This window comes from Choloepus didactylus, chromosome Y (assembly GCF_015220235.1).
Source record: "Choloepus didactylus isolate mChoDid1 chromosome Y, mChoDid1.pri, whole genome shotgun sequence".
Taxonomy (NCBI): domain Eukaryota; kingdom Metazoa; phylum Chordata; class Mammalia; order Pilosa; family Megalonychidae; genus Choloepus; species Choloepus didactylus.
The window spans coordinates 29,071,032-29,092,715 of record NC_051335.1 but is presented as its reverse complement, the minus strand read 5'-3'; the positions used below and the strand labels follow the sequence as shown (position 1 = coordinate 29,092,715).

General features: G+C 35.4%; 1 protein-coding gene and 1 non-coding gene across 2 annotated transcripts in view; one reads left to right on the top strand and one right to left on the bottom strand.

Annotated features, from left to right (window-relative positions):
* Nucleotides 1-21,454, bottom strand: part of THOC2 (THO complex 2) — a 175,998-nt gene extending 154,544 nt beyond the window's left edge. Inside the window, exons 1-2 of the mRNA XM_037822774.1 lie at nucleotides 21,351-21,454; nucleotides 4,029-4,087 (exon numbers count right to left, since the gene is read on the bottom strand). Coding sequence (XP_037678702.1) covers nucleotides 4,029-4,087; nucleotides 21,351-21,421 — 130 coding nt within the window. The 5' untranslated portion in view covers nucleotides 21,422-21,454. The remainder of the gene's footprint in view (nucleotides 1-4,028; nucleotides 4,088-21,350) is intronic.
* On the top strand, nucleotides 4,891-4,997 carry LOC119524342. The gene has a single exon (XR_005214795.1). It is a non-coding gene; the product is annotated as a U6 spliceosomal RNA (small nuclear RNA).
* Nucleotides 21,455-21,684: the final 230 nt, after the last annotated feature.

The following is a 21,684-nucleotide window of genomic DNA, read 5'->3' as shown; positions in this document are numbered from 1 at the left end:
AACATAAAAAAAAAATAGCATAAGGATGGTCTCTTGAACGTGAAAGGTAAGACTCTGGGGAAAAATCTATACATCTCCTACTTCTCAGAATTACTATAAACATCAATAATGATAAGAAAAATAAACTTCTAATGTTCTATTAGAATTTTCTCCTTTTATTTTCAAAAAACACAACACTAAAAAAAATTAGGAAAACGTCAATCATGATGGCACAACCTACGTAAACACAACTGCTTGAGCATTCCCTTCCAGTCTTTTTCCATATGTCTACAAATTTTACACATTTGCATTCCACAGTGAACATCACTTTGTATTCTTATTCCCTCACAAACACTTCTAAAAGCATTTTTCCATGCTACCAAGGTTTCCATAATTATTTTTAATGACTGAATGTAACTCCAGCAAGTGGGTACAAACTAAATTAACTATTTTCCTCACCAGCATATTTCACAGATTTTTCTAATTTTTTTCTAAATTTCTCCCCAAATCTCAATCTCTTAATTTCTCTTCTATTTCTATCAGAATTGAAACTAAAATAAATATATAGGTACATACATACATACATAAAATGGCAGTCCTAGAACTGTTAACACAAGTAGTCCTCTTCACCATTAATTACCATTAGCTCCCTTTCCTGGAGACGGATGGGGGGGATCAGGTAGACACCTCCTTCCAGCCATGTTTATCTTCAACAGTCCCATACACTAAAAACTTTACCTCCTTCCTTCCTTCTCATTAAAAGTGGGAAAACAAGTAGCTCTAGAACCACTAATATAAAATAAAATCTATAATCCCATTTTGAGAGTAATCAAAAATCTTTGAGGGCAAAATAGTAAGCAAAAAATCAAATATTTAAAACTCTTCTCCCCTGCTCTGAGTATTAGTCACAAAAAAGGAACATATCCCCCCTTTTACCAATGAAAATAGCATTATGCAATGAAATAAATTTGTCTATATCATTTGCTAAAAGAAATACAGCCAGGTTATCCCAATTCCTTATGAAGAATTCATTATTAAATATACTCTGCCTTTTTCAAAATATGCCTTCATCATGCTTATAAACCGAATAAACAATATGTATGAAAGTTGAAATGCCAAGGAAAAATTTTCTATTTCTTGGTATGGATAGAACCTGAGGTGAATTCCATGTTTTCCATTCCTACTAATAAAATATTTTACAATAAAAAATACTTATTCAAAATTATCCAGATAACTAAGATTTAAAAAAAAAAATTTTTAGAAGGGCAAAACAGCTGATGAATCTCAAGGCTACAGAGACAGGAGGTTGCCATAATATGTTCTCTAGAGCTCACAGAGGCTGAGGGAATTCTAATCGTAAACACAAAAGGAGATTAAAATAGAGAACAAATGGCCAAGCGCATTCTGCTGACACTAAAGTGACATACAGAACAGTTACATTGTAAATCCACAAAGTAGCAAAAATAGTCCCAATTCACAAGTAGTTTTCTAAATGTCCATTTAAAAGTCTGTGGTTAGGAACATTTTATCCATAGAAACAGTAAGTGGTCTTTAGGACTACCAAGCAAGCCCCACAGAAACCTATAAAGTCTATAATGAAGCTGAATGGGGAAGAAAACTTACAACCTTTATAATCACAAATAAAAAATTCAATAAAAGATTTTCTCTTTAATGGTAACATTTCAGAAAAAGCAGTTTTAATAAGAACTGCCAGAAGCAGGGAATTCTAGAGATTGTTAGTTCTTTCTGGGTTTTGAAGGTTGAGGACACCAGTTCCTGGTAATATTTAATATCACTAGTACTACTCATGTTTATCTGCCATCATTACAATGTTGTTTTATTTGGGCGGGACAGTACTCATACAAGGAACAAAATGAAGCAGTGTGTGCAAGGGAAACTGCCTGACTGAAATGAATTAACTCAATGGAGGGGCAGAAAGGGAAGGACAGAAAAGAACACTACCTAAGCTCAATGCCCTGAAACAGAATAAGGGAAATTCTGAAGAAATGGCATTCAGTCACTTTTGGTCTGAGGCCTTCAGATCAAACCTTGATTGTTGGCAGGGATCAGTCAAAGATGTGTGTTGAGAAAGCAGGCAGGGATGAAGGGAGCACTGGCAATTCAGCCAATGACAACACACACGTATATTTTTAGTTTTGAAACAGAACCAAAATAAGAACCACACAAACTAACAATAAGTAATTAGCTATTAAAGGTCCATTTAAAACTAAAAGAGTAGTCATCCTGTGTTATGTTATTTAATTTAGTTTGTCTGAGAATTCCTTTTTTTATTTGATCTACTTAAGATTTCAATCACGAGATCAAAGTTAACTGAGTAGTTAAGTTCTTGTTTTAAACATGGTTAAGAAAATAAACTTATATATCTAAGTGTTTTTAAATGAGGAGTCTTTCCGTATTTTCTTATGCATCTGACAGTCAACTGACTTATTAAAACAAGAACACATTATGTCAACTTCCAAAATCTTTATGAATGATCATACAATTTTACAAACAGGATGTGCAAGGAAATATTCTCTGGGATGCAGGACAACTGGAGAGGTTACACCTTAAAACAGGTCTTACCTCTATAAAAGTCTTACTTCAGTTTATTTTCCAGAAACTTAAAACCTCCAGATTGTTCCTATGCCAGATAAGCCCTGAAACTTAGAGGTACCAGTTTCTCCCAGAACATCAATCATTGCATTCCCCTACCCCATAATGTCAACACCCCTTTTCAAAATGAAGAAGTTAGAATGATCATTGCCCAAATATCCCTGAAGACAGAGAAAAATGATCAAATAAGAGGGAGGAGTTATAACAGAGAAGTTAGGATTTAACAAATGATTATGACTACTGAATCATTATATAGATATTTCTTTTTAGTTTCTAGTGTATTAGAATAGCCAGAAGGAAATATCTGACATTGTGGAACTGTAACCCATACTATACTTTGAAATTTGCTCTATAACATACCTGTTAAACTGTATTTTGAAATTTATGACTTTTTTGTATATGTTATATTTCACAAAAAAAAGTTTAAAAAAAAAAAAAAAAACAGGTCTTAGCCAAACGGCAGGAAAGACCGTTTTCTTTCATATGTTAAAAAAACACTTTCCACTCAAACATCCAAATGTTTTTTTTAAAAGTGTATCCTTGCATATTACGGTAATATTTAATTTTTGATAAAACAAAAGTAAACTTATGTAGAGAAAAACATTCTGTTTTTATCTTCTATTGACAAAGGTATAATTTAAATAATTTTAAGAAATGTTATCTAATACTTTTTGGTTGAAAATAGAATATTAGTTATAAAAAATATATTTTCCAGATTGAACAACCGTCATGGGTTCTACCCTTAATGAAAGCTACATATGAAAATGCTTTAATCTTACTAGACATACCTGCTTTTAATTTTTTACAACCCCAATTTTCCAAATCCATATACCCAATCTTAAATTAATGAATATTAAATGGTAAATACATTTAAAACTAAAGTAACTGTAAATTTATATACTGTTTAATTATATAATATTTTATTTAATAAATCATACTTGTGATATGCAGTAAACAACTCATTTGCATTTAGTGTTTTCCATGACAACTGCTTTAACAAGATCCCCAGATACCACCTAAACACAGCCAGCTTTGGGAAAAACACTGAACCTCAGTTTATGGAAATTTTCTACTGCAAACAAGATCAGAACAGTTTTTCTTTTTTGTGCTAGTTTTTCTTTTGTTTATGATTGATATCTAGCCTGTGTGATTTTTAATACAGCTAACGACTACAGAAAATTTAGCTAAATGTACCAAGTCCCAATTATAAACTCAAGCAGTAGCATGACTATAATGCATATCAAATAACATCAATATACGGAGACATACTGTCTTACTATACAGTTTTAACCCTAACAGTAATATATTCATACAGACATTTTATATAATGTGAACTATCTTACATCTTTTGTTTTCATTCATAACAACAATGGAAAACAGGATAGTTACTTTTAATCAAGTGAAAAATAATAGCTATTATATTTTTAAAGTCTTACCTCTGTAAGTCGAACTATCATGGCTTTTATTTTCACTAAGAATCCGGCATAAATGCAAACTAGAAAAAAAACAGAAATTATCTGTATTAACTTCCAATTCAAACACTAGATGATTCTTACGGAGCAAGTTACATCAAATAAAAAATATTTGGAAATGCATCAGATGTGCTTAAATTCGTTAGTTTATGATGACACTAAAACCAAAAACACTAACTGGTCAGCTCTGAAGGATGCTAGTGATTTATTATTTTGAAAACTGGTGAATAAAGGGGAAAAAAATCAACCAGTTATTCTGACTTTCGTAAATGAACTATACTCCTTGGCAAGAAAATAAGAGTTAGAAATGTCTCTGTATTGAAGTATTTCAGCTAATAATGAAGAAGTGATAGGATTAGAACATCACCATTTTAAGATTCCTAATGAATTAAAAGAATCTAAGTACTGATTATCAATTGCTGTTCACGTTACAAAAGGAGCCAGTCAGACATTATGTGCCTCCTGATCTTGATGAAAGAATACACCACCCACCTATAAAGTTGTCTTAAAAAAAAACAAAGACATGAACATAAACCTGATCAAGTCATCTAGATCAAGCTACCAATTTATAGGAAATAGAGAAAACAAGGACGGAGTGATATATTAAATGACACCACGGGGATGCAATCAGCAAAATTCAGACTGTAAAATTCAACACGACAAATGATATAGTTTCCTGAACAAATGTATTACAAGGAAAAATAAAAGATAGTGGAGGACTCAGGTTAAAAGAACTGTAAGAAACGTATCAATCACAACTTATGGATCCTTACTGAATCCTGTTTCAAACAACTATTTAAAAATTAATACTTATAAGACAATTAGAATGCTCACTTCAGCAGCACATAAACTAAAACTGGAATGATACAAAGAAGATTAGCACGGCCCCTGTGCAAGGATGACATGAAAATTCATTAGTAATCAAAAATTCTTCAGAACAGGAACAGATTATTCAGACTACACCCACAAACACAGCTAATTCAAACATCAAAGACTGTGGAGCAGAGGAATCCATCAGGAAAAATCCAACATCTCTCATTCTTTTTGAGGAGGCTGATGTAATTTTCTATGAAGATGCTGGGTTTTTAAATGCAATCAAAACATTTACGGCAACAACAAAGACCCGTAATCCTCACTACAAGTGATCCAATGTTTAGTTTAATGTTTGATGGCTGCTTTGAAGAAACCAATTTTAATACTCCCTCCCTGCTAAATGTTGCCAGCTACCTGCAGATGATCTGCTTGATGAGAATTTTAGAACTGATATAAAAGATTGTCACCTTGTTAACTGCAAATACTTGTGATATCAGAAGTATCCTTTACTTACAATTCTGGATTAGAAGTGGATGTGGATTTTTAGAAGAAAGGCCATTATCCCATTGTGAAGAAATAGCAGGAATGATCAAGTGGTCTGCTCTGAAGATTGCCCTGATACAAAAAATATTAAAAAGAATTCTACAGACCTTCCCAAATGTGACACAGACTGTGTTAGACCTTCTTTGGACTTGAACATATTTTTCCCATCTGAAGACTTACTTTCATTTTTAAAGCACAAAATCACAACAAAGGAAGAACGGTATAAACTCATCCAGCTTCTTACAGAATTCCAAACATGGAACATAAATTTCTTATGTAGCAATCTTGCATTCATTCTACCATTATCAGTTGATATCATTCCAGAAACAGAAGACCTTTGTAGTTTATCAGTAACTGTGAGTGACCAACCAGCAACGAAAAGTATGAAATATCTTGCTAGGAACCATTCTGAAGGAAAGCAGCCATTGAAAATGTCACCAAAGACGAAACACAAGAAAAAGATGCTAATACTAGATGATAGTGACTTATCTGACACCAGATTGGACTTTCCTGATGAATTTATTAGCCTAACCCCCACCTCTTCAAGTTCAGAAGCAAAGTCAAAATATAGCACACCAGAGACAAAGAAACCAAACAAATACTTAGAAGCTAACACTGATTCTATTGCTCATCCTCCTAAAATGTTAGCAGAAAAAAAAAGTTCTGCCCTTGTTTCTCATTGTTTAAATTCCCTCACTGAGTGCATGGATAAAACGTCCTTCTTAGATGCCCTTATAACTGATGTAAGCAAACAAAAGGAATTTGGTAAAAACGTCCTTCTTAGATGCCCTTATAACTGATGTAAGCAAACAAAAGGAATTTGGTAAAAATGACTTTAGTTGGACAAACAGAAAGGTTAAAAATGGACTCTGTGATGAGTTTAGTCTTGCGAGTAGCGACAGATGGCATTCTCAAAGCTCTGGAGAATTAAAGGCAGTTGCAGAAGCTCTCAACTTTACTAAATGTTCTTCTATTTCAAAAACATTGGAAACCTTGAATTCCTGCAAGAAGGAAGAGATCCAACCAAAGATCTTATTTTCTATGTTTCACAACAATGCAACAATGTATACTTTAGTCAATTAGCTAATTTAGATAATGCACGGAAGAGGATAGCATCTGTTAAAGTGTATTTTCTAGTCGACCCCTTCTGAACCTGAGTAATAGACAAGCTAGTATAACTGAACACTTGCCAATTCTTTGAAACATCTGTAGGTCTGAGAAGCTAAAAGAACAAGGAAAAAGTAAAAGAAGGTTCCTGCACTACTGAAGGAAGTCAACCTTGACATTCCGAAAGAGACTGTGGATACTTTGGCAGCTGACTTTTCTTAATATTCCACATTAACAATAATTTGTACAAATTATGTGGCCCTTAATATAGATTTCTGTATTATGTTGACTTTCATGAAACTCTACTTCCCTTTAATGTATAATTAAAATAGACTATTTGTATTATTTTTATTACTGTATAAATATATAAAACAAAAAATTGAGTTATGGGGTTTCAATTTTTTTAATTGTCTGACAGTTTTGTTGGAGTATTTTTGCATGTGAGCGAGCTGTATCTGGAAGGTAGAGTTCACTAATATGTTTATAAGCTGTCTCAATGCTAAACTAATCTATAATTTTTCCATTTCCTATTACCCTTAATTCACCCTTCTCCAAACAACTATTAGTGCTCTGTTGAATCACAAATACGAATCACCTAGATGGCAATATTTTTAAAAATAAGTTTACACAATGCAAAATACATAATTAAATACGTAATACTTAAGGAAACTAACTGAAGGAAATTATGCTTCATTTTTCAAAAAGTAGTATCTTCCTGATACCATACTCCTCCAGCATACTTTACCATTGAACCAATGAATGGCAACAAAGCAAAAACAAGATTATGAATTAGTTTCATAAATATTTTTAGCAACCATACATATGTGACATCTTATATGATCTTGCCAACTCATTTGCCTTGTAAATTTTTCTTGTATTTTATTTCATTTATGTTTTATTTCATAAAATATTAATGATGTTAATGTATCTATTTTAGACAAACTACTCTCCATTAAAACTGTAACAAAAGATGCCTCTACTATAGGATTTCTACATAATAGCCATTTCCAACTTAAGAATGTTTTTAGAAAAAATGTATTTTTTAATTACAAGGTTTTAAAGTATCACATATCACTTAAAATTATTTTGCAATCAGATAATCAGGTGTATCTTAAAATACTTCCCTATTTCCAGTGTTTATATATGAGTTTAATATTTAGATATATTATCTGATGAATTATATTTTTAACTCTAAGGTAAGGATCCTAATTTTGCACAGTTCTGAAATATACAGATGCATATCTGTGTACAAACTGTATGGAGATATTTGATTTAACCTCTTATTTGTTCAACCTACCTTTTCTTGTATTGATTAGTATGTTGAGTTAATTAATGAAGGGGGAATGATAACACAATAAGAACAGATAAGCTATCGTGGGTAAATTTAACATTCTGGGAATGCCCAGGAAAGACTATGGTTAGTTAATTTCTGGTGGGTATGGTAGGAACAAGTTCACAGAAATGCTGCTATATTAGGTTATTTTCTTGGGGTAGAGCAGGAACATGTTGGAAGTAAAGTAGTTATTTTAGGTTAATTGTCTTTCTCTTACACCCTTGTTATGGTTTGTTTGAAATGTTTTTTCACTGTATTGATTTTTTTATTTTTTTGATATAGTTAATTTTTTAAAAAAGTTAATTTTAAAAAAAATAAAAAATATGCAGAGCCCCCTTAAGGAGCTGGTAGAGAATGCAGGGGTATTGGGCTTCCCCACTTCGATGGCTGCTGATGTGCTCACAGACATTGGGGACTGGTGGTTTGATGGGCTGAGCCCTCTACCACAGGACTTGTCTTTGGCAAAACTGTGGCTGCAAAGGAGAGGCGAGGCCTCCCTAACATTGTGCCTAAGAGCCTCCTCCCGAATGCCTTCGTTGCTCAGATGTGGCCCTCTCTCTCTACCTAAGCCAACTTGAAAGGTGAAATCACTGCCCTCCCCCTACATGGGATCAGACACCCAGGGGAGTGAATCTCCCTGACAACATGGAATATGACTCCCAAGGAGGAATCTAGACCCGGCACTGTGGGCTGGAGAACATCTTCTTGACCAAAAGGGGGATGTGAAAGGAAATGAAATAAGCTTCAGTGGCTGAGAGATTCCAAAAGGAGCTGAGAAGTCACTCTGATGGGCACCCTTACACACAATATAGACAACCATTTTTAGGTTATGACGAACTGGAATAGCTAGTAGTAAATACCTGAGACTGTCAAACTACAACCCACAACCCATGAATCTTGAAGACAATTGTATAAAAAATGTAGCTTATGAGGGATGACAATGTGATTGGGAAAGCTACATGGACCACACTCCCCTTTGTCCAGTGTATGGATGGATGAGTAGAAAAATGGGGGCAGAAAAAAAAGGCACCCAGTGTTCTTTTTTGCTTTAATTATTCTTTTTTTCACTTTTTTTATTCTTGTTGTTTTTGTGTGTGTGGTAACAAAAATGTTCAGAAATTAATTTTGGTGGTGAATGCACAGCTATATAATGGTACTGTGAACAACTGAATGTACGCTTTGTATGACTGCATGGTATGTGAATATATCTCAACAAAAATGAATTTTAAAAAAGCCAAAGGCTTTATGTGATATTTAAATAAAAAATAAGACAATTACAATATTTTACAACAGTATCTTTGAAAGACAGATAATGAAATATAGATGAAATGATACAGTATCTAGGATTAGCTCCAAAATAATACAAAAGAAAGGGAAAATGGGTGGGATTATAGATGAAACAAGACCGGCAAAGTTGATAATTGTTGGATCTGGTTAATGATTTCATTGGAAGGCTATTATACTATTCTATCTACTTTTTTGAAATGCTTGAGATTTTTTCTCATAACAAAGTTAAACAACAAAAAGCTCAAAAAGGGGGACATTCCTATCCATGTAAATGGGGGAACTCCTAAGGCCACACACTCATACAAGGTCAAGACGCATGTGCAGGAAGGACCAGGGAGACCCCTATGCTTTGGCCTTAAGCTATGGAGAACACTCACACAGGTCAATGTGGAAAGACCAGGAATGGTATTTTCTGTTTTTTCCTTTTTTTTTTTTTTTTTTTTACTAGTTCCTGACATTCGAGGAAAATTCTGTCATAACACTACCTGTATACAAGCTAATGAACGAAGGACTCAGTCTAGTGCTAAACACCTTAAAATACCAAAATGTCCAGGTTTCAACAAAAGGTTACAAAACAAAGAAACAGGAAGCAATGGCCCAGGCAAAGGAAAAGATTAAGGCATTAGAACCATCAACGAGGAGAATCAGACCTAGGATGTTCCTGACTAAGACTTTTTTCTTTTATTATTAAATTCAGTTTTACTGAAATACATTCACACACCATACAATCATCCATGACTTACAATCCACTGTCCACAGTATGATAACACAGTTATGCGTTTATCATCACAATCTAACTCTGAACATTTTCCTTACATCAGAAAGAACCAGAACAAGAATAAAAAATAAAAGTGAAAAAAGAACACCCAAATCATCCCCCATCCCACTCCGTTTGTCCTTTAGTTTTTATCCCCATTCCTCCACTCATCCATACACTAGATAAAGGGGGTGTGATCCACAAGGTCTTCACAATCACACTGTCACCCCTTGTAATCTACATTATTATATAATTGCCTAAGACTTTTTAAAAATGGTCTTAAATATGCTCAAAGACCTAAAGAAAAACATGGACAAAGAATTAAAGGAAATCAAGAAAACGACAGATGAACACAAAGAGAATATCAATAGAAAGATGGAAATTATGAAATGGAACCAAAGAGAGCTAAAGATAACAGAAACAGAAACAAAAAATTCCTAGAGGGGTTCAAAAACAGATTGGAGCTGACCAAAGAAAGAATTGGTAAACATGAAGATAAGACAAGTAAAATCATCCAGTCTGAGGAGGAGAAAAAAGAATGAAGAAAAGTGAACAGAGCCTGAGAAACCTGTGGGACACCATCAGGTGTACTAATATATGCACTGTGGGAATCCCAGAAGGAGACGAGAAAAAGGAGTTGAGAGAATATGCAGAGAAATAATGGCTGAAAACATTCCAAATTTAGCAAAAACATGAACACACACATCCAAGATCCTCAACGAGGATCTCTGAACAGGATAAGCCCAAACAGACCCATACCAAGTCATGTTATAATCAAACTATTGAATGCCAAAGATAGAAGCCATGTTTCACATACAAGGGAGCCTCAATAACATAAAGTGTCAATTTCTCATCGGAAACCATGGAGACAAGAAGACAGTGGGATAACATATCTAAAGTGCTAAAAGGAAAAAACTGCCAACCAAAAATTCTATATCCAGCAAAACCGTCTTTCAAAAATGAGAAGGGATTAAGACGTTCCCACATAAACAAAAGCTGTGGGATTTCATCACCTCCAGACCAGTCCAACAAGAAATGCTAAAGGGAGTTCTACAGGTGGAAAGGACAGGACAATAGACAGTTAACTGAAGCCACATGGAGAAATAAAGATTTCCAGTAACATGGATAAATACAAATGCCAGTACTATTGTGTTTTTAGGTCTGTAACTCCACTTTTTACTTTCTATGGGATCTAAAAGGCAAACATACAAAATGTAATGAAAAATCACTCATCTTGAACTCGTAATGTAGAAACATGCCATGTGTTACAAGAACTACATAAAGGTGGGGGGATGGAGAATAGGAATGTAGTTTGTATATACTATTGAAGTTAAGTTGGCATCAAAACAAAGGAGACTATTACAGATTTAGGATAAAATTTAAGGTCCATGGTAATCACAAAGAAAATATCAGAAAATATGCAAACTTACAGACAGAATGTAGAATACAGGTTACCAGGGATAGTGAGCAGGAGTAATGCAGAGTTAATGTAAAATAAGTGTTAGGTTTCTGTTTGGGATGAAGGTAAAGTTCTAGTAATGAATGGTGATAAGGGTACTGCAGCACTGGGAATGTGGTTAATATCACTAAACCGTATGATTTATGTTGTATATGCTTCCACAATTTAGAAAAAAAGGAACCAAGGTGATAATGACAATCTAACGCAACACATGATATGGATGGGATCCAACAATGGAGGAGAAAAGGCTCAAAAGGACATTAGGACATAATCGCAATAAAGAATGTAAGCTTTATATCAATGTTAAATTTCTTGAAGTTGATAACTGCACTTAAGGTGACTGCATAAGTTGGTAGGAAAGGTACGCTCAAATATTATGTGTTCAAGGAGAAGGGAGGGAGGGAGGGCGGGTAAAGGTGGCAAAATGTTAAAATTGTTGGATCAGGGTACCTGAATGGATGGGTGTATATAAAGAGCTCTCTGTAAGGGGTCTGTATTATTTTTGTAACTGTTCTGTAAATTCGAAATTATTTCACAATAAAGGGTTTTTTTTTTTTTATTTTTTTAACTCTCCCTTTGCCTACTACTTATCTATGTGAGGCTGAATTTTCTTCATATACTTCAACTACAACATATTGCAACCTCTATCTCAGAGCACAAACAAAAATCAATAGTGGGTATATAACACTTAAAAACGGTAAGAAAAATAATAGTTTTCAGAAGATTAAAGGATAACTTCATTACACCAGAGTCAGGAAACACCACTTAAAACCCAAAAGAGCACTAACAATAAAGCAAAAGATTGATAAATTTGACATTAAAATGATTACTTTCTATTCACCCAAAGTCACCATTATGGTGGATTAAACCTTCCAATTAAAAGGCAGAGATTGGCAGAATGGATTAAAAAACATGATCCACCAAATGCTATCTACAAGAAACTTAACACAGAGACACAACAAGGTTGAACATAAAAGGACAGAAAAAAATATTCCATGCAAATAGTAACAAGAGAGCTGGGGTGGCAATACTATTTGCAGACAAAACAGATTTTGAAGTCAGTAAAAAGGTAATATCTTTCCAGTGAACAGAATTTTGAGTGCTGCATCTGGTCATGCACTTTATGTGGAAGGAAAAGTGCCCCAAGGTGAGACTAAAACAAAATAGATTTTAAAGTCAAAAAGATACCGAGAGGCAAAGGACATTATATACTGATAAAAGGTTCAATATATCAAAAAGATGTAACAATTATAAACATATACACACCTAACAACAGAATCCCAAAATATAGGAAGCAAAAACTAACTGAAATGAAGAGAGAAATAAAGGGTTCTACATAGCAGTTGGAGACTTCAATACCTGACTTTCAATAGTGGTTAGTACAACAACCAGAGAGAAGATCAATAAGGAAACAGACAACTTGAACAACACTACAAACCAATTACATATAACAGATATATACAGGACACTCCAGTCAACAGCAGAATATACATTCTTCTCAAGTGCACATGGAACATTCTCCAGGATAACCATACATTAGGCTATGAAACAAGTCTTAATACATCTTAAATGACTGAAATCATAAGTAACTTTCCCAACCACAATGGAATGAAGCTAGAAATCACAACAGAAAGAAAACTGGAAAATACGTGAAATTAAATAATGCACTTAACCAACCAATGAGTCAAAAAGGAAATCACAAGATAAATTAGAATATATCTTAAGACAAATGAAAACCAAAACACAACATACCAAAACTTATGGGATGCAACGAGAGCAGTGCTCAGGGAGAAATTTATAGCTTTAAATGCCTAACATTAAATTAAAAAGAGAGAGAGAGAGATGGATAAATGGGTGAGTGGATGGCTAGATGGGTGAGTAGATGGATAGATGGATTACAGATGAATAGAATGATACAGCAAATGTGGCAAATGTTAAAATTGGTGGATCTGAGTGTCTTGGGGGGGTTGGAGTTCTCTGAATGGGTTTTGTATTATTTGTGCAACTGTCCTAGAAAAGTTTGAAGTTATTTCAAAACAAATAGTTTGAAGGAAAAAAAAAGATCTCAAATCAATAATCCAACTTTACATCTTAAGGACTAGAAAAAGAAGAGCAAACTAAACCCAAAGCAAGCAGAAAGAAAGGAATAATAAAAATCAGAGCAGAGATAAAGGAAGTAGAGAAGAGAGAAATAACAGAGAAAATCAATGAAACCAAAACCTGGTTCTTTGAAAAGATCAACAAAACTGACAACTCCTTAGCTAAAATGAGTAAGAAGAACAGAAGACTCAAAATAATAAAATCAGAAATAAAGTGGGACCATTAATATCAACTTTACAAAAGTCACCATTACAAGAGTAGACAGGCACACCAAATAATGAAAGATATTTGCAACACATACAGTGTAACCCACAATCGATCAAATACAGACTACCTAAAGAAGTTCAAATCAGTGAAATAAATGCGACCAACACAACAGAAAAAAATGGGCAAAAGACATAGAGACCCTTCACAAGAAAAGAATCAGAAATCCAAATGGCCAGTAACATAAAAAGATGCTAATGAAAGTATAAGCCACAATAAAATACTATTAACATTCCTATTCAGATTGACAAACTTTTTAAAATTTGACAGTATCAAATGTTAGCCAGGATTCTGAGCAAAGTGAACTCTCATACAATACTGGTGGGAGTGTATACTGAAATAGTTTGGCAAGATCTAGTCGAGTTGAAGTTAAACATAATCTATAACCCAGTGATTATACTCCTAAGTACATATCCCACAAAAACACATGCTTGTGTACACCAATATATTTGTATAAGAATGTTTCTACAGGTACTGTTGGTAATAGCAGAAAACTACAAACCACCAAAATGTTCATCAACAGCATAAGAGATAAACAAATGACAGAATAGTTATACAATAAAATATTTTATAGACTATTTTTCAACTTTGAAAATGAAAGAACTATAAATACTTGCAGCAACATAGATGGATCCCAAACAAATAATGTTAAGCAAAGTAGCCAGATACAATAGAATATACACTCTATAATTCCATTTATACGAAGTTCAGAAGAACAAACTAATCGGGTGGTAAAACTGCGAGGTAATGCAAGGAAGAGAAAACTACAAATTCCAGGATAATGCAGGGGGCAGGGGTCAATCAGTGAAGGGATACATAGGAGGTTTCTGTAGTGCTGGGTATGTTCTGTCTTATCCAGGCTGTGAGTTATACGGATGTGCATTTTACAATGATTCATTCAGCTCTACATTTATGTTCTATGAACTTTTCTGTATTTTCGTTCAATTTCACAATTTAAAAAAATAGTCTTCTTACAAGTTGTACAAGGCTTTGAAGAAAACAAAGAGAGCCAATGAAAACATGAGTTTCTTACTCATATTTAGCAATCCCTTTTCTATAGTCAAAGAAACAAATAATTTTCAGACTTTTAAGAATTTGCTTATATATTACACCTAAGACTACATATAATGCCACATTACAATCATCTACCAAGAGACTGTCTACTATGCAAATCATCCATGCCCTTGCAGCTCACCTCTCTGTCTCTTGATTATTTCAATGCTCCATCATCAGAATAAGCAGGTTGTTAAAGTCAATAGAGTAAATTTTTGCTGGTCAACAACTCACTTGTAGGTCTACAAAATTATTTTCAAAACCAAAGAATAAAAAGGCCTTACCAATGGAGACCTAGTACTAAATTAAATCTGCATACTTTGAAAATCTCATTTAACCACTTTTCCGTAAAAAAAAAAGAAACTCTTCAGAGAGAGCACCTTACAAATGAAAAAATAAACTGGGTTAAGTTTGATCCCAAATACCTTCACCTACCTCCCTGGAGAACTAGACAGGCCTTCCAATGGTTTGAGAACACTGGTTATATTTCTAATTTCTCAAAATATGTTAAACCTACCACACATGGAATATAAACCCAATTCTATTATCCTTTCAATAGGCAACATAGAAATACCATCCACTTCAGATTAGCATCACAAAATATATCCCAAAAATGTCTGCCATCTATTTCTTTTTTTTGAGGAGAGCAAATATATGATACTGTATTAAGATTGCTATAGTATTTGCTATAAAGTTAACAGAGCTCTTTTGGTAGTTCTCACTGCCCCCATAAGTTCAATTCCCTCCAGAATGTAGTAACAGCACTCTGTCTTTGACAGAAGAATGTAACAGAATCAAATAACTCACCTCTCCCTTTGTACCAGGGCTATTAAAATGTAAGGTCAAATATTCCTTCTTATGGTGAATGTATTTGCTTACTCTCCATTTTCAGCTTCATTTTGTATTTGTTTTAATAAACTTAATACATATGTCTTTTGCAATAAGCTTTCCAATGGGGGTAGGAGGGTAGTATCAGTGTCCCAAACCCCTACCTAATCTAATGGTACAATCATCATTACCTAATTTTTAATTAATTTTTATTTACAAACCAAGCAAAAACTATCTTTACATAATTTTAAGAAATAATTGAAATATCATTCTATCTTGTCAATCTCTAGGCAACAAACATATTCATTAGGATTCAGATGATGATGTCATCATGAACTATTAATTAGTACCCCTAAAATGTGCTCAAATTGTATAAGGAATCAGATGGGTTATTAAAATAAGGCAATTCATTTGCATAATAAATACTTGTATTTCCCTAGTATAAAACAGGTCTTCCCTAGTTGTAGCAGGAAACTAAAACCAATCACTAATAATTATTCCTAATCAATGGATTTATGCATGCTCTTCCCCCTGCATAATAGACTAACAGAACATCAAGTACCTTAAAGAAACAATTGTTTCTGAATGCTGCATTGTCTTACCATACCTGTTAAACAATTTTAGTACTCTAACCCAAATTAAAGAGGAGAAAGAAACAAAAATACCTTCAATGGTTGCTCATTACAATGTGGTTTAAAAAATAAATTACACACATCAGTCCAAATTCAAATGATTATTTTAGTACCTTAATGACCTCCAAATAATTGAGTTTACCATTTTTTCCACTTTGAAACTTAAACTGAATAAAATGTCCTAAGTTCTTCCAAGGACTTAAGAAATATTTTGTGAATACTTCTTAACATGAGTATTTAGTTTTTCACCTTACTTGCTTCCATTTTCCAGTAAAAAGGAAACAAAGCACAAGCCTGTACTACTTGATTATGCTCAACATTTCAAAACTGGCTTCATATGCAGAGGCTTGTGGCCATCTGTTCTTTAATTAATACTTAAAAACAAAACAATAAAAAAGGCTAAATTTGATTAAGTCAAGCATTACCTATCTTTTCCAAGTCAGAAGACCTAATCCACAAAAAAATGAATATTAGTACAAAGTAGTTTTATCTTATTAAAGCATCTATTTATGAGGAAAGGGAACAGGAAATGTTAAAAAGACAACAGAAGTTTCTGCTCTTACAGCAAGAAAAAGTACAAATGCATCAACAGCTTAATATCACTCTACCTTAACATTTAAGCATTACAGAATATTTTAATTTTTCTAACAAAGAAAGCAGTCACCTAAGTAATCTCCTGATATTGCTTTAATATTTTCTGAAGAATGCATTTCTATTACCAGGAACACAGACAACTTATACTTAACTTGTGAATGTAGACTGAAATGAGAAATTATATGTCAGATGTCTGAAAACTAAGGCATCAAGAGAAGGTTTCAGATAAAGCTTAGGCTGAGTTTAGAGCACTTTGGGGGGGGGAGCTTCAGCCACTGAGACTAAAAATTTCCTTTAATGATTACTTGCCAGTCAAACGACATTTACTGAGCATCTAAATATACTTACGTAAGTTCTGGAATGTTTAAAATCATTTAGTAGCAGCAGAAGAAAAAGAATGGCAACCAGAGCATTTAGCAATTAAGTTTTAATACAATTACCAATAATTAAGAATGTAAGACCTAACAAAAATCTCTAATTGGGATATGTAAACTTTTAAAAAGAAGTAAGTTCTTCAACCAAATAGATGATATGCAACTGAAGTATTTCAAAACTAGACTAAGCATTTACATGAAGTTAGCATCTTCAGATTAAAAAGCTTGGAAAACAACTCCTCCATTAAGTTCGCCTGTGACAAAGAAATACTGAGCTCAGTTTTAATGACTGCTACTAAAAACAGAGTTCTCTACTGGATCTACCAGAACTTGCAAGTTTATCAGCGTAATCATGGCAAATCCTGCGAAACCATCAAAACACTAAAACTCTAATTCCAAAATTAAAGTGATTAAATTCATATCTTGCATATGAAGCAGAATTTCAAAGGGTACGCATTTAGATGAGAAACTTACTATGTTTTGGTAGTCCTCCTCTGCCTTTCTGACCACCATGGAAAGAGTCCTGTAATTTTTTCATTAAACACATAATCAACGTCTCTGAAAAAATAGTAGGTTAGCTAGGTACGTGGTAGGCTATTTAGATAGGCAAAATAGTTTTAATCGTCTTCTTCATTACCTAATAAAACTTATTTTTCAAAGCCAAGACCTTCCATCTAACAGACAGTTGCTTTTCATGAGGGCACAATTAAGAATTTGCCCCCTTTGAAAGTTATAAAATGCCCCATACATTTCGTGTATTATTTTTAACACCATGACGCTGAAGTTAACTTAAACCCCTAGAATACAAATTTATGCTGGTAACAAGTGACAGACAATAAATAAACTAACAATCTCATGAAATACCTCACAAATTTTTAAAAGGTACTTTTCAGTCAAGTTAAAGCTCATTTGCTAATTTACCTCCATAGAAGGAAAAATCCCCCCAAGATACAATGCTAAACATTAATCTAGAACGGGATTCACTAATAATTTGGTGACACACTACCTTCATTTTTAACACTTCCACTTGCTGTGTTATATTTAAGAAATGGCTTTCAAAGGAAAGTATTTTTTGTAACATATTTACACCATTTATTCCGTCTAATGAAATGAAAATGCTAACACATCTTCAGCAAGACGGCAAAAATTCCCAAGGTGGGCTATGTATGTAACAAAGATTTTATAAAGGGAAGAGGTCAAATAAAGACTAAATACTGAAGGATCAAATATTAAAACTCTAAAATATTTCATTATGTTACACGACCAACAACTTTTAATGCTCTTCAGATAGAATAAATTATAAAATTGACTATACTGATTTGTACCTACTATAATTCAAACCATGTTCCACAAGTAACACGATAACTACGTTCATGTAAGTCCTAATAACAATTTTTAAGCAGCTTTTCAAACTCAGAACTTTGATGCATAGCATGGATCACATAAATGTACATAATATAAATTATGTACATACAAATTATGTATATTCACTAAATATACATAAAGTGAATCCAGAATCGCATAGGTATTTTGACCCCCTATATCACTTTTTTCCCCATTCACTGCCAGTCAGAAGCCAAGCAGAAGGTTCTTAATTTCACTTCCCTGCCTTAATGCCATTCATTCTAAAGTGGGAGCAATAATAATAAAACTGACAAAAACAGTAGCAGGAAGGAGGAGGCTGAATTATATACACAGACAACAGCCCCTAAACAACTGAGTTAGCTTTAAAAGTAAACAAAAAAAAAAGAAGTGGTTTATCATCTTTTGGGTTATCCTAATTTAATATAGGTGAAGATGATGATTTGGTTTGGTAACCTCCTATCCCGACTCTCCTGCACACAGGGAAGCTATTTGTTGACTGACCTGTACAAGGTTTTGGAAAATGTTCCCAACAGTTAAAAATGAATGTTTATCAAACAGACTTCTCTATCAGTTAATAAAACCAGTAAGTGCCCTAAGCATGAGCTACAGGGGCTGGGGGAGGATCAAATATGAGACATAGTCCCTATCCTTCAAGGGCCTCTCATTCATTATACAGGAGTAAATACACATGATAAAGTGAGAGGCCGATTAACTGGTAACCGGAGGGGTAAGACCAACTCCAAGAGCTGTCCGAGAAGTTTAAATATCTATAGGCTGGAATAATATTAACTATTAACACCTATCACTTGAGCACTTACTACATGTTAAGCGTTTTACGGCCCTTATCATTCAGTCTTCATAACAAGCCTTTTGAGTAGGGTACTGTAATTCCCAACTTACTCAAGGGGAAACTTACAAGTGGTTAAGGAACTTACCCAAGGTCACTCAGCTAGTTAAGGTACAAAGGCTGCTTACTCAGGAAATCCATTTCTAAAGCTCATGCTGTTAAGACTTCGTAAAGCAGTGCGGGGGGGTGGGGGGAGGTAATACAGGCTCGCAATATTAAACGCGCAAGCTTGAGCAACGTGTTCATCGCGTTTCGTTCCAAGAAACGAAGTTCCGAAGACTCGTTATCTTTTGCACCAGCAACCGTAAACGGGCTACTGGAAGAGAGTGGCCGCAAAAACGACAAAACTGGCTAACAAGAGTTAATCCCATACAGGACTGAGCTATACCTTCTGAAGGAAAATAAAACTAAGTTATTTTTCTTTAAATCTGTGATTTGTTTTGCTGTTTAAACTATTTTTTTCCAAGAGAATGAGACAGAGCGCACGCGAGAGAGCTGAAAATGTGGGTGAGGAAACCGCGGGTGTAACAAATTATTGTTTTCCGTCTTAGTGGGGGAAAAAATTAAGTTTTATGACTCAAGGAACCACGTGATCCTAGGTACTGGAGAAGCTTGGAGAGCTGCCAAAATTCGTTGCAGTCCCAGGACAAAATGGGGTTTAAGAAACATTTAACGACGAAAGTTGAATCCAACCCGAAAAGGCTCTAAGGTGAAAAGACGAAGCAAAGAAATGCCGGTAGGTCTTCGAGGAAAGCGACAGTCCCTGTCACACTTTCACACGGCCCGCGGGGCCACGCGAGGCCGGGACAGTCCGAGAAACCGCTCCCCAGGAGGACGAGAGGTGCCAAGCCGGGCTCTTCGCGATGCCTGGGGCTTCGCGGCGGCGGGCGGAGAAGAGGAGCGGGAGTCCGGGACGGTTCGCCCTCCTCGGACTTCGGGCACGGGAGGCGCCAGGCTCCAAACTGCGGAGTCGAACGGGTGCAGAATGAAGAAATGGGATAGAGAACTGGAAAGTCCGAAACCCCCCATCCCTGGTGGCCCCTAAAAAGAAAGGAGCCAAGTGAGCTCAGAGGAACAGGAGGACAAAAAGAGACCAAGGAGGAGCGCCGGAACCCGCAGGGGCGAAATGGAGTTCCGCGAAGAGGCTAAAGAAAGCCAGGTTACCGCGGGAAATGAGAATTTCGGGGAGGCAGGTGAACCAAGTGTAAGAAAGGGATAAGTTTAGTTTTCACATAGAGACAGCAAGGAATAAGGGGAATGGAGGCAAAATCAGTTTAAACAAGCCCCAGACAAAGAGAAGAGAGAATCTGCCTGCTCCTTATATGGAAAAGTAACCATAATTACTGGAATGTAAAGAGATATGAGGTAATATCAGAGGCGGGAACTCACAGCAAAAAAAAAAAAAAAATTTGAGGGGGATAGGCTGATCAGTTCAAAATCTCAATAATGAGCTAGTTGGCTCTCTAGGATTGGCTGTACAAATTAAAATCTCAAAAGATGAATTAGTTAGTGTTCTTGGATAGGCTGTAACCTCTGTAGTACCCAGTCAATGGGGAAACAGGGGAGGGACTTGCGAATTAGGAGTAGGAGATTTAAAGATCGCCATTCTCTTCCTCTGGCACGCCAGTCTTCCATGTGTTTGGCTGGACGCCCTATCTTGCAAGATTGTAAATAAATTCTTTTCTCCTCCAAAACCGAGTGAGCGTTTATTCCCTTACAGGAACCGCTTTATTTCCGACAGGAAGCAGGTTGGCGGCGGTTAACAACATCTCTCCTCCCCGAGTTCCAAACTCCTAGTTAACCATCCACGCCCGCCGCCCGGGTGGGGGAGGGGGCGCATCTTCCTCCCCAACCGCCCTCCGCACAAAAGAGCAAGGCTGCTGCCTGGACACGGCTGGGCTGAGCGCCCCCTTCCAGCCCGGACACTCACAATTCGCTTCTCCCCGATTTCTCCCAGTTCTTTATCCACTCTGCAGGAACCACCACAGTTGCGGCCGCCATCTTCCCCTCGCTAGTAGCGGAGGCCCGGATGTGTAGCACGCGCGCGAGGGGTCAAAGGGGAGTACCGCCCACGGGGAATGCCGGAAGCTGAGACTTCGGTTTCAGATTTCCCGCCCCACCTTCCTCCCCACCTTGCAGGAGCCGGTCCCGGCTGCTAAGTAGATGGCGGAGACCCGTGGGCCCTTTGGCGAAGTGACCGCTCCAGCCACACTCTTCGCAACCCTTCCCTTTAGGACAGAAAAATGCCATCCCCAAGTCGACTC